The following is an 18,482-nucleotide window of genomic DNA, read 5'->3' as shown; positions in this document are numbered from 1 at the left end:
TCAATGGAAATGTTTAAGCAGAGGTTAGAGGACAACTTTTAAGTGCTATACTGGAGATTCCTATTCCTGTGATAATTGGGATGGGGTGGTTACTAGGCAGAACCATTCTGTTTTGACATTCTCTGGTTTTTACTTTAAAGGGGCCATTTTGGGTGGGGTGTAGCTCCTCCTTTCAAGCAGGAAGTTGGTGATATCATCAGATATACTCTAAATGTCTTTCACTGGCAACTGGTTGTCATTTTCTCTCTCCCCAGGTGTCACCACTGTTCTCACCATGACCACCTTGAGTATCAGTGCCAGAAACTCCTTACCTAAAGTGGCATATGCGACGGCCATGGATTGGTTCATAGCCGTCTGTTATGCCTTTGTATTTTCTGCGCTGATTGAATTTGCCACTGTCAACTACTTCACAAAGCGGAGTTGGGCTTGGGAAGGCAAGAAGGTGCCAGAGGCCCTGGAAATGAAGGTAAGATACAGGAAGGGTGGGGGCTGGGAAGCACTCCCTGAGAGAACTGTATTGGAACCAGGAGTGGGCAGCCTGCAGCCTGTGGGAACTGGCCAGGGCTGTGTGCTATTCACTGGGGTCATCAATCCAATTCTCAACTGGAGTGCTTCTTGGCAGTGTGGAGTGTTTGCTGGGGGCAAAGAAAAGAGGGTAGGTATCATGGAGGGCTGATGTCTTGTGGTGAGGGATCAAACATAAGTGTGATACTGCTGAACCCAAGGGGAACCTGTTGTACCCAGAAGAGTGGACTTTATCTTCAACCCAGAAAACAGTCTCTAGGGCCACTTCTGCCCCTCACTTTTCCAGTATGTTCCCATTACCATCAAACAAAAGTGATCATCATTCCTTCTATGTCTTTGCTTATTTTTTACTCTCTACCTGGAATGTTCTTTTCTTATTTTCCTGCCTGATAAAGACCTGCTTAGTCTTTAAGACCCAGATGAAGTGCTATTTTCTCCATAGAATATTTCCAGAATCATGCAGATACCTTTAGCTTTTCTTGAGGTGGGGGGAGGGTGCTCATGATATTAAGAGCATTTATTTGTATTAGAGTTATTTGTCTGCTTCCTCACTAGACTGAACTTCTTGAGGGCAGGGGCTTGTCTGCATTCTTTCTAACTAGCTAGTATCCTTGCACAGCATCTGACTCAGTAAAAGCTGAATAAATGTTAATTGGATTAGTGGATGGGAAGGAAGAAAAAAGAGAGAGAAAATGCCAGTAAACCACCTGGAATTGGTAAAAATAAAAACATGAATACAGTGAAATCAAGATTGTTGTCCTTGGCTACTTTAAAAGAGCTCAGATCTCTAGCTCTAGATGAAGACTAACCCAAGATGCTAAAAAGAACTGGCAGATATGGTCCCAGAACCATTCTAGTACTCTTTGAAGAATCATGGAGAAGAGAAAACATAATGAAGACTTTTCAAACCGGAGGAATAGATTCCATAGAATATAGACTGGTGAGTTGGAAAAATTTTAGAATAGATTTTAACTATTTATTTAGATAGAATTTATTAACTCCTTGCTATAAATTATGAAGAAATAACCAGTCCCTGTCATCTCCCAACTTTTATTTGTTATACTACTTTTTCTGCATTGTCAAGTTTTATAGCATTTACATGCTTTTATGCAGCCATAATTTCTATAGTTGCTTAGTCATAGTTTTACATTTACATAGGCTCTTTTCTCAAAATAGTCCTTTTATCCATTTTTTTGTTCATTGCTTAGTTATCTCAAGGCTGTCCTCTGGAAGTTTCTTTAAGAAGGGTTCATGGGAACCATATTTCTTACCATCTTACATGTGTAAAATTATCTGTCATTTGTGTTTATACTTAAATTATATTTGGGCTGTTGTACAATTTGTGGGTCACATTCTCTTTCTCTGATGTCCACATAGACATTGGCTGCTATATTCAGTTCTAGCACTGAATGTTGGTGTGAAGAAATTTAAAACCTGCCTGAGAATCTCTCACATAATGGGGGAGGGGTGATTTTATGGCCTAGAAACCCATATGAATGTGTCTTTTATTTACAAATACCAGTTACTTTACAAGGATATATCTTTTTTTTTTTTTTTTTTTTTTTGTGGTACGTGGGCCTCTCACTGTTGTGGCCTCTCCCGTTGTGGAGCACAGGCTCCGGATGCGCAGGCTCAGCAGCCATGGCTCACGGGCCCAGCCGCTCTGCGGCATGTGGGATCTTCCCGGACCGGGGCACAAACCCGTGTCCCCTGCATTGGCAGGCGGACGCTCAACCACTGCGCCACCAGGGAAGCCCTACAAGGATATATCTTGATCTATCTTTATGAATTTTTCCTAGGACAGCATGTTGCCCTTTAAGCCTATGGATTCACAAGTGTCTTTGTTTCAGGAAAGCTTTCCTGAAACATATCTTTGATCTGTTATCTTCCTAGAAGTGCAGATTATACATATAATAGAACTTTGTCCTCCATATCTACCATTTTTCTCTAGTAATTTGTAACTGTTATTTTCCATTTCATTTTTCTCATTTTTCTCAAGTGTGTCTTCCATGTCTCTGAACATTTTCACCCATGCCTATTCTCCTTCATTTCTATAGCAGTATTATTTTTCCTTATATTCATTTTATGATTTCTGCTGACTTAGCTTTTCATGTATTCTATGTTTGTTTTGTGTGTTGTTACACAGTCCTTTATTGGTTATTTCTTCTCCTTGTAACATATTTTGCATCAATACCATATTATTGTTTTTCAATTGTTACTTGAAGTTGTATTAGAGGAGTTCTTTACTAGCACTGCTATGTGTGAAAGTATCATTTTGGGGAGGGACTGAGAGAATGAGTAGGATGGTAGTGAGTAGTTGAGAGTATGTAGTTGAAAGTGAGTAGTTTGACCATGATCTGTTATCTATATAAATTCTTATAAATAACTCACAAGAAAGTCCTCTATGTATGGTGTAGTGTGTGTGTGTGTGTGTGTGTGTGAGAGAGAGAGAGAGTGTGTGCACGCGCATATGTGTAGTATTTTATCCTCTAATTTTTCCAGTCTCTACCTCCTCTCTACTCTGTGGTGGTCAAACAGTATTCCAGGATGTTCTCACTACCAGCCTTAAAACCATTTTGTTTCAAAACAAGGGTCATTTGTTTTCTCACTCAGGTCCTGCCACCCACCTTTAGGACTCTATTCTTGGCCTGAAATCCAGAACAGTAGGCATCCTCAGTGTCTTCTTCATCCTGATACAATTTTTAGTGCATTTGTGTCTTCTTCACCCTGATACAATTTTTACTGCATTTGGGAGCCCTTACTTTTTGGGATGAGAAAATGCTTTCAATTTTCATCAAAGGTAGAGTTTTGGTTTCTATATCTCATTTTTCTTATAATTTTGATTGGTTACAGAGAAGAAAAGGGAGCAAAGATGTCCTTACTCTGACATATTAAACTGAAAATTCCCTAGAATATATTATTATACAGATGTTTTAAGAGCAGTTAGCACTAACTATTGATAGCCAGTCTGAGTTCACTAAGAAGAAATTATGCCAAACTAACCTTAAGAAAATTCATGAAAAGACATCTGACTAACTTTTTAAAATTATGTCTTCATGAAGAAGAAACAGCAGTAGTAAAAGTAATACAATTATGCTGATGTAGTTGGTTGACCAACTGAAATCAAATATAATTCATTGATGGAGGGTCATCAACCTGAATGGACGTTCCTGTGATAAGCCACAGGGCTTTGTCCTTGACCCTTCCCTCTTAAATGCTGTCATCTGTGACTTAAATGAAGATATAGAATGTAGGAGATTCAAATTTGTAAACTGGCATTAATGAAGAGGAGTATCTTCTGAATTAGAATCAAAGAGAATTTCTGAAGTTTGAAAGAACAGGCTGAAATCAACAGATTAACATTTTATTTTCTTTTTAAATTTTTTTATGGGACCATAATTGCTTTACAATGTTGTGTTAGTTTCTGCAGTACAATGAAGTGAATCAGCCACATGTATACATATATGCCCTCCCTCTTGGACCTCCCTCCCACTTAACCCCCCATCCCACCCATCTTGGTCATCACAGAGCACCAAGCCCAGCTTCCTGTGCTTTATAGCAGGTTCCGATTAGCTAACTATTTTATACGTGGTAGTGTATATATTCTTACACATAGATTCTAAAAAAGTTAGTTCTAGGATAAAAAAACTTAACAAAAATTGTATATTATAAATAAGATGCTGGGATATAGGAAAATGGCAAATTTAATATAAGCCATCCATGTGGTATAACTCTTGAGAAGCCAAATTTTGTTTGAGTCTGAGTTAGAAGTTACCTAGACCAAGTGAGATGATAAGCCCCTTTTATTCTGTACAGGTTGGACCATGTTTAAAATATGCTGTTCCAGTTTGGTTACTACAGTGGAGAAGGGACAAATGCATTAAGGGGATGATGATTGCTAATTTCAGATATCTGAAAGGCAGTCATGGATACCTTGTGAAAAATATGGTAGACTTTTTTTTGTGACTGGGAAGAGATGCAGTGGTGGTTTGAAGGTACAGAGAGCACTAGAATAGATTAAGAAACTGTAAATGTAGATGTCAAAAATGATAACTGTTTCTCTAATTCCAAGGAGTACTGAAAATGAAAAAAAGAGAACAAAAAGAATGATCTAAAAGTCTTCTGCAAAGATGGTGATCTCAGTCGTCCTCCTTAGTCCCTCTCCGTGGTCAATCTATTTAAGTTATTGAAAGGATGTTGATTATGAGATTTGAAAAAAAACCAATGGAATGTGTAAAAATGGATCTCTAATGTGAGGGTGCTGTGCTTTGTCCACACTGCTACAATATGAATGAACTAACAGTGAGAACCACTGACCCACAGGACAAAAAAATGAAGTGCATTAAAAGTAAAAATAGTGAAATTTAATCATAACTTATTCTGCTTTTTTCCTTCTTTAAAGAGACATATTAAACCTTATTTGCCTCACAAAGCTAGAATGGGTGAGCACAAAACTGTTTAAAACTAATAAAAATGATTCAAAAATCTATTTCTGATCTGTACTATGATCAAGGATTAGATAAAATGTGAGGGGAAAGATAAAGGAAAGGAAAAGAAGGGGTAGGTAGGAACAAAAATTCATTTTCAAATGAAGACAAATGACTAACGACTACCTTATAATAGCACTCTGCAAAATAGATGAACTCTGGGCTTCTGAGGAACAACTACATGTTTTATCACTGCTTCCTTTAAAAATTCCATTAAAATGAGGGTAAAGAAATAAAATAGGTTTAAACCCACAAGTACCAGGAGATCTGGAGAAGGATTTCAGTCAGACAAGAGACTGTAATGCATTTTTCAAGAAAAATGAATGGGGAAAGAGAGAATAAGAACTGATTTATCAAGCTGGAGTAAGATAGAACCCCAGAGAAACTCAGTATTCAAGGTGCTTGGTACAGCAGACAGTAAATCATGGGGCTGCAATTAGGGGGATTGGCTAAAAGTCTGTGTACAAAGTAGTCAAGACCCCAGAGCCTGCCCAACATGTAAAATGTCTACAGCCAGATGTATACTTTCCTGAAGAACAGCAGAAGCTTCTCTTCTAAAGAAGCTGAATGTCTCCAGAGAAAAGACCTCTACATAGTGACATTTTGGAGTACCCCATAAAATGACCTCCTTCCAAATAATCTTCTTAAATCATAGTTTGCAAATCAGCAAGCCCAGCTCAGGTACACTGAGCATACAGACATCTTTTATGTTGCCAAATAAAACTGGGATACCAAGGATTACCAAAGTGAAATTTTCAACGTGAAAAAGAAAAGATTAAAAAAAACAAAAACAAAACTCATCTTGGCAGGAACAGAGATAATTCAGGGAATTAAAGAGAATTTAAGAAAAACAAAAGTAAATTTTATCTTATAGTTGTAAATACATACATAAAATAAGAATAGGATGCTAATATAAAAGGAAATCAGAGAATAAAGAAGAGCTTTTGAAATGAAAAATAACTGCCAAAATAAAAATTTCAATAGAGAGGTGGGAAAATAAACTGAAGAGAATCTCCCTACAAGTAGGGTAAAAAGGAAATAAATGGAGAATGTAAAAGAAAAGGTTAAGGGGCTTAGAGATGAATCCAGAAAATTCATCCAACTCAGAAGCTGCAGAATGAGTGAACAGAGAAACGAGAGCAAAGGAAATTAACAAAGAACAAGACATCTTTACAAATGGAAAGATATAAGCATCCAGATTGAAACTGTCCCCATAGGCCCACGTAAAGTGACATCATCTTGCAATTTTAGAAAACCAGGGATAAATGATAGTCTAAAGAGATTCTAGAAAGACAGTAAATGTTATCTACAAAGAAATGATTAGCAGAATGGCATCAGACTTCTCAGCTACATTGGATGCTGAAAGACAGTGGAGCTGTAAACCCTAAATCTGAGGATTTGAATCCTATGCCTAGCCAAAGTATCACTTAAGTGAAAAGGTAGAGTAGTTATTTTCAGACCTGCAGGAACTCAGAAATGTCACTTCCCATGCATTCCACCTTAGGAAAATACTGGAGGATATGTTCTACTAAAACAAGAGAACAGAACAAAAAAGGGAACGACATTGGATCCAGAGAAGAGGGTACCCTACAGAGGAGATAGATGAAGGGAATACGTAAGATGAAATCTATGCAGCAAGCGCACCTGGAGAGGAACCAGTGCAGTTTGTAGCAAGAGGTTAGAGGTATTTATATAGTCATTTATAATGATATGATTTATTATTGATTGAACTAAAAATATTGTTATAATTGTATTGGAAAATGGAGGAAGGGTTGCATAAGTGAGGTAAATCATTATCATGAAAAGATGAATGGTTATGTGCAAAACAGATAGCAGTATAAGCATATTATTTAGAAATATATAAATAACTGTTAGAAGTATCAGCTAAGAGAATTAAAAATAATTATGAATTGCTGGACAAGGTTGGGATACATGGGGATAAGACTTTCCTGGTTTTCATTATAAGTCTTTACATTTATTTTTTTTTAACTAGGTGCATTATTACCTTGATTCAATTTTTTGAAAATTAAGAATAATCAAAGCAAATTAAGAGGAAGAAATAAACCTCTGCTTTTAAAAAGAAGACAGTTATTATTCTTAGAACTGCTTTTAAAGTATTCATAAATTCTTACCTAAATTTTGGAAACACAGTAATTCTTATGTTTTTTTTCTTATTTTCAGGTAAGTATATTTGAATGCTCTAGAATAATATTTTATCTTATTTTACATTAGAGAAAATGCTCAACTTCCATCCATAGTTTGGAAAAGTTTAGTTTCTTATCATTAATTGCTTTTAAAAATTTGTCTGATATGAGAATTGCTACTCCAGCTTTCTTTTGATTTCCATTTGTATGGAGTATCTTTTTCCATCCCCTCACTTTCAGTCTGTATGTATCCCTAGGTCTGAAGTGGGTCTCTTGTAGACAGAATATATATGGGTCTTGCTTTTGTATCCATTCAGCCAGTCCATGTCTTTTGGTGGAAGCATTTAATCCATTTACATTTAAGGTAATTATTGATATGTATGTTCCTATTACCATTTTCTTAATTGTTTTGGGTTTGTTATTGTAGGTCTTTTCCTTCTCTTGTGTTTCCTGCCTAGAGAAGTTCCTTTAGCATATGTTGTAAAACTGGTTTGGTGGTGCTGAATTCTCTTAGCTTCTGCTTGTCTGTAAAGGTTTTAATTTCTCTGTCAAGTCTGAATGAGATCCCTGCTGGGTAGAGTAATCTTGGTTGTAGGTTTTTCCCTTTCATCACTTTAAATATGTCCTGCCACTCCCTTCTGGCTTATAGAGTTTCTGCTGAAAGATCAGCTGTTAACCTTATGGGAATTCCCTTGTATGTTATTTGTTGTTTTTCCCTTGCTGCTTTTAATATTTTTTCTTGTATTTAATTTTTGATAGTTTGATTAATATGTGTCTTGGCATGTTTCTCTTTGGATTTATCCTGTATGGGACTCTCTGCACTTCCTGGACTTGATTGACTATTTCCTTTCCCATATTAGGGAAGTTTTCAACTCTAATCTCTTCAAATATTTTCTCAGTCCCTTTCTTTTTCTCTTCTCCTTCTGGGACCTCTATAATTCGAATGTTGGTGTATTTAATGTTGTCCCAGTAAGTGAGAAAGAGAAAAACAAATACCACATGCTAACACATATATATGGAATCTAAAAAAAAAAAGGTTCTGAAGAACCTACGGGCAGGACAGGAATAAAGATGCAGACGTAGAGAATGGACTTGAGGACACGGGGAGGGGGAAGGGTAATCTCAAATGAACTGAGAGAGTGGCATGGACTTATAAATACTACCAAATGTAAAATAGATAGCTAGTGGGAAGCAGCCACATAGCACAGGGAAATCAGCTCCGTGCTTTGTGACCACCTAGAGGGGTGGGATAGGGAGCGTCGGAGGGACGGAGATGCAAGAGGGAAGAGATATGGGAACACATGTATATGTATAGCTGATTCACTTTGTTATAAAGCAGAAACTAACACACCATTGTAAAGCAATTATACTCCAATAAAGATGTTAAAAAAAAATTGGGGGCATTCCTGTAAAAATAGCCACAAATTGAGTCAACACTTGATATTTTCTCTCTGGGGTGAATGATATTCACTGTGGGTTAACTTGTATTCATAAACTGGTGGCCTTCCCACCCTTTTCTAAAGTAGGTGTAAATGCCCTGACAACAGTCATACTCTATCCCTGGTGAATCGATTGAAACAGAAACAAACAGGTGGATCAGCCAAGATGGTATAGTAGAAAGACCCTGAGCTCAACTCCTCTCATGGACACACCAAAATCACAACTATTTACAGAAAAACCATTGATGAAAAAGACTGGAATGTACCAGAAAAGATCTTCTACAACTAATGTATGAAGAAGGAACCAAACAAGATGGACAGGAGGGGTGGAGTCGCAATATAGGCAAGTTCCATAAACCCATGTGGACAATCCACAAACAGGAGGATAAGTACCATTGCAGAGGTTCTCCCCAAGGAGAGAGGGGTCTGACCCTATGTTGGGCTCCATAGCTTGTGGGTCATATACTGGGAAAACGAGCCCCCAGAGCATTTGGCTTTGAAAACCAGCAGGGCTCACTCTCGAGAGTCCCAGAGAGCTGTGGGAAGTAGAAACTGTACTCTTAAAGGGCATACACAAACTCTCACATGCTCCGGGATCCAGGGCAGAAGCAGTAATAGGAGCCTGGGTCAGAGCTACCTGCTGATCTGGAGAGTCTCCCAGAGAGGTAGGAGGCAACTGCAGCTCACTCCGGGGACACAGACACTGGTGGCAGCCATTTGGGGAGCTGATTCTACCAAGAGGACACTGGTGCTGGTAAGCACCATTGTGAAATCCTCCCTCTAGCTTATAAGCCTCAGGACCCATCCCTGCCTGTAGGCAAAAGTGCTGAGACACCTCATGCCAAGCAACTAACTGGGCATGGGCACAGCCCCACCCACCAACAGACAGGCTGCCTTAAGATCCCCTGAGCCCACAGCTGCCCCTGGACATGGCCCTGTCCACCAGAGGGCACAGGATCTGCCCCACAAACCAGTGTGCAGGCACCAGACCAGGGACCTCCAGCCAGAGACCCTGGGACTCAGCTTCACCCACCAGTGGGCAGGCACCAGCCTCAGAACCCCCCAGGCTCTGGCCTCACTCTCCAGTGAGCCTGCTCTAGCCCTGGGACCAGCCTCACCCACCAGCAGACAAAAACAATTAACAAAATGGTAATAAGAACATACATATCAATAATTACTTTAAATGTAAATGGACTAAATGATACAATCAAAAGAGACAGAGTAGCTGAATGGATAAAAAAACAAGACCCATATATATGCTGCCTACAGGAGACACACTTCAGATCTAAAGACACACACACAGACTGAGGGGATGGAAAAAAAGTATTCCATGCAAATGGAAGTGAAAAGAAAGCCAGTGTAGCAATACTTATATCAGACAAAATAGACTTTAATAAAGACAGATAGAGGAGATGAGGAAGGATATTACATAATGGTCAAGGGATCAATCCAAAAAGAAGATATAATAATTGTAAATATATATATGCACCCAACATAGGAGCACCTAAATACATAAAGCAAATATTAACAGACATAGAGGGAGAAATTGACAGTAACACAATAATAGTAGGGGACTTTAACACCCCACTTACATCAACAGGCAGATCATCCAGACAGAAAATTAATAGGGAAACACTGGTCTTAAATGACACATTAGACCAGATGGATTTAATTGATATTTATAGGTCATTTCATCTGAAAGCAACAGAATATACATTCTTTTCAAGTGCACATGGGACATTTTCCAGGAGGGATAACATGCTAGGCCACAAAACAAGCCTCTGTAAATTTAGGAAAATTGAAATCATATCAAGCATCTTTTCTGACCGTAACACCATGTGAGCAGGAACCAACCACACACACACAAAAAAACCCTGCAAAACACACAAACATATGGAGGCTAAAATATATGCTACTAAACAACCAATGAATCACTGAAGAAATCAAAGAGGAAATTTAAAAATATCTGGAGACAAATGAAAATGAAATCACAGTGATCCAAAATCTTTGGGATACAGCAGAAGCAGTTCTAAGAGGGATGTTTATAGTAATACAAGCTTACCTCAGGAAACAAAAAAATCTCAAATAAAGAACCTCATCTTACATTTAAAGGAGATAGAAAAAGAAGAACAAACAAAACCCTAAGTTAGTAGCAGGAAGGAAATCATAAAGATCCGAGCAAAAGTAAATGAAATAGAGACTAAAAAAACAATAGAAAAGATCAATGAAACTATAAGTTGGTTCTTCGAAGAGATAAACAAAATTGATAAACCATAGATAGTATCTGAGTCTCATCCGCTCTTTCCTTAGCTGTGATCTGGCCCCAGGTACCTCCCCACATATGCTCTGGATATCTCCCACCCCCTCAGTAAACTGGTGCCAGTGATTACTTCTCTTCCACCTGCATTTTCTCCCCTTTCTATTGGCTTACTGACCTCTTCCTGATCCAGCATGCTCCCTTCCTCTTTTGAATTCACTTGACTCAGCATTTGTGCCTTTCTGTGTACTTCTTATGTTCTCCCTTATATTTTAGTTCTCTCTTATTTTAATTACTGTTCCTCATTAGACAGCCTAAAATTTACCATCTTAACCAATTTTAATAAGTATGTTCACAATGTACAGCCAACTTCCAGAACTTTTTCATCTTGCAAAACTGAAACTCTGTCCCCATGAAACCAGAAATTCCCATTCTCCCCTCCAGTCTCCCCCTGGCAACCACCATTCTACTTTCTGTCTCTATGAATCTGACTTCTCTCAGTGCCTCATATAAGTGGGATCACAGTATTTGTCTTTTTGTGACTGGCTTATTTCATGTAGCATAACGTCCTTAAGGTTCATTCATGTAACCTGTGTCAGAATTTCCTTCCTTTTTAAGGCTGAATAATATCCCACTGTATGGATGGACTTTCATTGCATTCATCTTTTGGCTATTGAGAATTATGCTGCTATGAACATGGGTGTACAAGTATCTCTTTAAGACCTTGCTTTAAATTTGCAGGGTATATACCCCAAAGTGGAATTGCTGGGTCATATTTTAATTCTATTTTTAATTTTTTGAGGATCTGACATACCATTTTTCATAGCGTCTGTACCATTTTACATTCCCAACAGTAAACAAGGGTTCAAATTTCTCCATATCCTTGTCTACACTTGTTATTTTCTTTTTTTATTTTATTGCTCTTATTGTTGATAGTAGGCACCCTAATGGGTGTAAGGTGGTATCTCACTGTGGTTTTGATTTGCATTTCCCTTATGACCAGTGATATTAAGGATCTTTTCACATGCTTATTAGCCAATTCTATATCTTCTTTGGAGAAGAAGATGTTTGAAGTCTATTCAAGTCCTTTGCCATTTAAAAAATTGGGTTGTTTGCACTTAAAAATTGGGTCTTTGTCTGATTTGTCTTTTAATCCAACATAGCATATATTCCATTACTTTGCCCCACTTCTGAAAACTGGGGTTCAGGAAAACTGGATGAATGTTACGGGGTTAACACAGAGTCACAGGACCATATCTGCATATACTCTGAGGTCCTGGTGGTCTCGGGTACATTCAGGGCTTCAACTAACTCTCTAATTAGCACTTCTGGAAATAATAAACATAAGTGCCATCTGAGAAAAACTCATGAGTTGGACATGCATTGATCCATAAAAGTTTTCATTACCTCATTCCAAAATCCACATGAGGTGGCCTTCTAGAAAGAAAAGTATCCTTGTCCTCAGGTCAAAATGCTTGGAGGAATTTGGAAGAGTCAATTTCATTTTGGTGGTATGGGAATTACTCCAGGATGAACTATAGAGATATGCTGTCTGTATAGGAGAGGTCAAGACTCAGGAGGAAAAAACTAGAAATCACATCAAGAATCTTTATTTGGGGGGTCATTTTTCATTCTGTAAACATCTATCATGTAGCTAAGAGCCTGGCATTGGCTAAGGAGGTAAGAACAGAATTGCATCTTGGTCAAAGTTAAGTCACTAGTTTGTATCTATCAAATTCCAGGGCATAGAGAATTATTAGAAAACTAGATGCAGAAATGGGAATTATTAACCATTAATCTCTGCCTCCTGCTTCTGTCTTCTCAGCACTACAACTTTGGCTTTGATTTCCCTTCTTTGACAATTTAGGTAAAAATTATAGTGGCTGATTAAAATGTGCCATGATGGAAAGGGCAAGGGAAATTAAAAGGTAATTTTCTTTTATTACTTAAAAAATCTGCGATTAAGTCAACTGCTGCTTCTCCACCTATAGAACACAAAGTGCCTACAGAGCTAAATAAAGTGTTTGCTGTTCAGAATGATTATTTCAGAGACTTGGTTGTAACCAGCTAATAAGATGACTAAATGAAATAATATATGTGAGTGTGAAAGCTTCTAGCAAAGTCAGGGTAGTGGTTTTTTTCTTTCCATTTTTTCCTTTTTTTCTTGTGTACCCATGGAAAAAAAAAAAGAGATTACTAAGCAAATTAATAAGTAAGCAGGCAAACAAGTGAAGTGCTCCTTTATTTAATAGCAGAGGCATTTAGCAGCAGGACTGTATTCACAATGAATTTGCTAATTATAAATGAGTCCCATGCAGTATTTAAAGCATTTACGCAGTTCTTAGAAGCCTTAGAGTTCTGTCCCCCTCCACTTGTAGCAATGTGACTACAATCCTCAAGGAGAAAGAACAGTATTGCTTTTTAAATGTCCATTAGTCAGACTGCTCATTTACTTAAACCAGCACCCCCTTTTTTGTTCCCCTTCCCCTCCCTGATGAAAACCCTGAAGCCAGCACAGGCAGGCCTTTACCATGCACACTGTCATCCAACTACAGCAAACTACTTGTCATCCCTCAAATAAGCAGTGCCTTTGGCCTGTGCACTGACCTTTGCTACATCTTCATCTGGTGAGCTCCTGCTCATCTTTTGCAACCCAGCTCACCATCCTCATTGCCTTCTCTGAGCCACCTTTTCCAGCACCTGTAGGTACTTTGCCCCTCCCTCTACTGAATTCCCATCACACTTTGTTCATATCTCTTAGAACTCTTATCACATTATATGGCAATGATGTGTTCACAAGGCTCTCTCCCTTGCTGGACTGTAAACTCCTAGAAAACAGGGACTGAACTTTTAACCTTCCTACGTATCCCTAAACACCTAGCATAGTTCTTGGCCCAGTAAATATTCAGTAAATATTGGGCAGAAGTTATTATTAGGATCAGGAAGATAAATGGCAGTGTGGTCTAAAGAAAAAAAAAACGATAAAAATGGTGGGAACTCTGAAGTAAAGAAGTAAAGAAATAGAAATAGATTAGGAGAAAGGGGGTCAGTAAGAGAGGGTGGGAGTAGAGAAACCTAGGAAGGAAACAAGTAGGAAGTAAAGAAGTAAAACAGATGATGGGAAGCAAAGTAACATTAAGGGAACAATGTGAGGTGTGTGAAATCAGGGCAACATAATTAGTTGTCACTTTTTGTCAAATACTCCTGGGTATTTTCGAAGCTCATCTAGCTCCACTTTTCCCTAGAAACAAAGAGAGATGGAAGGAAGAAAAGGCCAGAGAGGGAAGTGAGGCAACAAACACTATGAGCTCAGCACTCAGACTATGACCTCAGCCACTGTCTTTGTCCTCCCCTGTTCCTCAGCCTCTCAGCCTCTCTCTTCTGATCCAGGCCTGAGCTTTGTCTTCTTTTCTCTTTTCTACATGGAAGGTCCATGTATACACAAGTCATATATATGAGAACAAATGGGCACATGTGTCTATGTTTGTTTACTGAGTTTTTTTATAATCTGGAAAAAGAAAACAAAGTGTTGTGTCATAGCAAGCCCCCAGCATCCCTGCCTTTGTTGTGTCAGAGGGAAGCATTTGCATAACTCCCTGGGGAGGCTGTGGCTCCTGCCTGCAGCCTTGCAAGAGTGGACATTTACAGTGCATGAAGGGTGAGATACTGTTATAATGATGCATGTAAACATGCTATAGTATTTATGTGTCTTTAAGACGAAATGACTTTCAGACTCACCAAGCTCTCTTCCTCACAGGAGATGTGCCACTTGATGGTTGAAGCCTTTTGGAGTTATGTCTCGGGTAACCAAAAAGTGTCTCATACTTATAGAAAGCAGTACAGTGCAGCCCTGGATAAAAGTTGACAGCCCAGGTGGCTAGTGTGGGCTCTGCCACTCAGTCTGAGGCTGAGTTTTCTCATCTGTCAAATGGGAGTAATCTCACACACTTACCTCACATGATTACTGTGAGGATCAAATCACATTATTGTACAGGACCCTACATGTGACCAAGATTTCACAGTTTTCCAGTTATTTATGCCACCAATTTTTAATCTGACCCTCTCAACAACCCTGAAAAATATTTTGATCCTCATTTTACAGAAGAAGAAACTAAAGCTCTAAGAGAAGTGACTTGGCCAAAGCCACATAGCTAGTAAACCAGGATGTTGCAAATTTTCTGTTTTCAAACTCATCTTCAATTATCCCCAGACACAAACCTGGCTACTCAGTGCTATTGGCTTCATAGCCCCTCTTTCCTAACTTCCCTCATGGTGCCTCCTCCCCACAGCCTCTGAAGGTGTTCTGTATAATGGATTAATTAGCTTTTGTTTTGTTCCCCCCCTTCTCCCCTACTTTTTCTGGCCCCTAGAAGAAAACACCAGCAGTCCCGACAAAGAAAACCAGCACCACCTTCAACATCGTGGGGACCACCTATCCCATCAACCTGGCCAAGGACACTGAGTTCTCCACCATCTCCAAGGGCGCTGCTCCTAGTGCCTCCTCAACCCCGACAATCATTGCTTCACCCAAGACCACCTACGTGCAGGATATCCCAACTGAGACCAAGACCTACAACAGTGTCAGCAAGGTTGACAAAATTTCCCGCATCATTTTTCCTGTGCTCTTTGCCATTTTCAATCTGGTCTATTGGGCCACATATGTCAACCGGGAGTCAGCTATCAAGGGCATGATCCGCAAACAGTAGATATTGGTGGTGCCGCAACCAGAGCACTGTACACCCTAGGAAGTGTCCATGCACCCAAACCCCAGGGCTCCCCTTCATGTGTTTCAGGATTCTTCTTTTTTAACCTTCTTACCAAGCCATGACTCTCAATTAATATTTATGAATCTCAATGAAGAAACAATAACAACAGAAAAAATTACTTTTCCCCATTGCTGAGTATATCCTCATTGGAGCCAAACACTGCCATTTGTCCAGTTGCTCATCTTAATCTGCCAGTCTCCCTCAGCTGAGGGCACAGCATGTATTTTATTGCACTCTGCCCACTAAAGAAAGAACAGGAGACTCTATGGCCTGTAGTGAGAGCCTTGGCTATTTGAAAGTTCCAGACTAAGGATGATTGTTGACTGGTCCAGATCAGATGATTCTGACTCACTAGGGAGCCAGGCTGCGTCCCATGTGGTCCTGCCTGCCACCTCCCCTGCCCACAGCAGGGCCCACTAGGCATAAGTACTGATAACAAAGGCAGGAGCCAGTGCTAATCTCTGAACATGGCCCACAACCCCTTTATTGGCTTGGAGGTTAATGTGGACAGTTAAGGCTTACCACTGTCTACCATGTATGGCCAAAACAGATAGAACCAACTGGGCCAGCCTGGCACCAACATGGCTGATGACCTGCCATGTCTAGCCCCTCAGGAAAATAGTACCCTCTTTGGTATACCTCTCCTCCAGAAAGCCCTTTTCTCTCAAGCCCTTTGAACCCCTTGCAGCCAGCTGGACACTGCTTAGCTTGGACTCATTACTGCCTGCAAACTCTTTAGGAAAAGGATCAAGTAATTTTTAAAATTTATACTAAAAAGGGACATATAGAACAAATTCTAGAGCAAATGCCTAAATTTTTAAAAACATTAGAGAGACAGGAAAGTCACCTCCCTGCCAAGGCAGCTAGTCAAATACTGGATGGAGTAAGCGATTTGGGCTGGATGGTAGTTGAGGCTTGAAATCTGGCTCAAAAAAGAGGGCTACTGGCAGGTGAAAATCAAATTCTTCCTTCCACACCCTTCACACTCCAAACCGTAGGCCAAGCCCAAGAACTTTGCTCCTGCTGTGTCAGGGACCTCTGGTCCTCTGTTGATGCCAATTTTAAGAGGGATGAATTGGAGTTTAGTTGACTTTTGAGTCAACTAAATTATTAACCTTATTATCAGTTTGATAACATATTATTTAGGGGATTTGATCTCATTTGTTCTTAATATGAGTAAAAGGGACAGTCATAATTGTAAAATATTTATAAGGTAGATAAACTCAGTTTCATGTGTTTGAATGACTTGCCTAGGCTCCTTACAAGTGTCTGTAATAGAGAACTGTCACGTGACCCTTTCCAAAGGCCAAAATGAAGACAGGGCTGAGAATCCAGGTCCACCTTGATCTCAGAATCAGCACAGTCTCAACAGGCATGCTGCGTCCTGAATGCAGTTTGGTTGGACACCAAAAAGATTTTTAGAAAGTCACAGTGTGTCACCCAAGGAGACCACTTCTAATAGTCATGGCTCAAGGAAATGAGATTAAGATGGCAGCCCCAGCCACTAGTCCAAAGTATCCTAGAACCCCTAAGTAACACCACAGAGAGCACCAAAAGGAGATTCTCCCTGCCTACTCCCTGATCAATGCTCCTAAGGGGTCTATCATTAGCTGCTGGTTGCCTTTTCACCCATCCTTCCCCCATCCTCTGCTTCCTTGCCATTGCTGGGATAATGCATGCCAGTCCCATTATTCCTAAGACTGTGTCTGTATGTAAGTTCATGACTAAAAGAGTGTAGTGTCGTGGATATGTGGGGATGGGGGGTGGGATGGGGGGGTGGGGTGTGTGGGACTGTTAATGATTGTCCTGTTAATGATCATCTTAAGGAATTTAGAATGGAAGCCTGACCTTTGCCTCTCTGTAGAAATTGTGTTTCCAAATGCTTTGGTGCAATGTTTAGCGGCTGTTTATTAAACTCTTTCTGAATTGTACTCACTCGGGCTAGAGAACTTTTTTTGGTCACTCTTTGCCTAACACAGGCAGTACTCTGTTTTTGGCTTTCACTCCTATTCTCATGCCATCCTTACTTCTTAACACCATTGGAATATGCTGGAGAAAAGGTATCCCAAGAGCAAGAGACCTATTACAGTAATCCAAAATGGAACCCATGTGAAAACAGCTTTGATTGACTCAGGGGTCTCATTACCCAATATGACAGAGAAGGAAACACTTGTATTGCTTCCTCCACTAAATTCACCCACTCCCAGGAAGTAGAGAAAGTTATTTTCTTTGCAATTCTAAAGGCTTTTGTTCTTTTCCATTGATTATTATTTCCCTTAGGCAATAGTTCCCTTAGGTAATAGTTACTAGGCAGAGGGAGAGTGTCTGTCCAGTTGGTTAGTCCATGTGTTGGAAATGGATGATGACCCTTATTTGTTACAGAGTTTAAGAAAAATCTGGGAAGTAATCTTATGAGATGTGCTTGAGGAAATCACTGGGCTTCTAAAGGATGGGGAAGATCTCCTTGGGAGAGCATTTTGAATTATATAAAAGGTTTTCTTGTCTGAAATAAGATCAGGGACTTGAACAATTTGACCCTTGGTGCATGTTCCAGCCACGTGGTCATCTGATGGATGCCCTGATGCTGCAGCAATTTCATAATCCCTGACCAATTCAATCATACCACCAAAACAACCATGAGAGGCAGCCTCCATAGCAAAATTGCCCGATACTCATATTAGTGTTTCCTTGAGAAACTTCTAAAACCACTTTGCCTCTGAAAACTATTCCCCTAGTTTTAGGGGAAAGCTGAAGCTGTTCCCATCAGTACTTCTGTTGCTGAGCTCCCCTAGAGTTTGAAATCCTACCCCAAACTGGGACCAGTCTTGCAGACTTAATTATTTTATGGTATTTAGAGCTTCAGA

At 39.6% G+C, this 18,482-nt stretch overlaps 1 protein-coding gene across 4 annotated transcripts in view; it reads left to right on the top strand.

Annotated features, from left to right (window-relative positions):
* GABRA3 (gamma-aminobutyric acid type A receptor subunit alpha3) overlaps positions 1 to 17,543 on the top strand; it is a 428,677-nt gene extending 411,134 nt beyond the window's left edge. For 3 of the 4 annotated variants that reach the window (XM_049705027.1, XM_049705029.1, XM_004284084.3), the window contains 2 exons: positions 255 to 466; positions 15,223 to 17,543. In XM_049705027.1, the coding sequence (XP_049560984.1) occupies positions 255 to 466; positions 15,223 to 15,558 (548 nt within the window). In that variant the 3' untranslated portion in view covers positions 15,559 to 17,543. The remainder of the gene's footprint in view (positions 1 to 254; positions 467 to 15,222) is intronic. The other variant, XM_049705028.1, reaches the window with a different exon arrangement.
* Positions 17,544 to 18,482: the final 939 nt, after the last annotated feature.

The sequence above is a fragment of the Orcinus orca genome, chromosome X, assembly GCF_937001465.1.
Source record: "Orcinus orca chromosome X, mOrcOrc1.1, whole genome shotgun sequence".
In the NCBI taxonomy this organism is placed as follows: domain Eukaryota; kingdom Metazoa; phylum Chordata; class Mammalia; order Artiodactyla; family Delphinidae; genus Orcinus; species Orcinus orca.
This window is presented reverse-complemented; position numbering and strand designations above follow the sequence as displayed.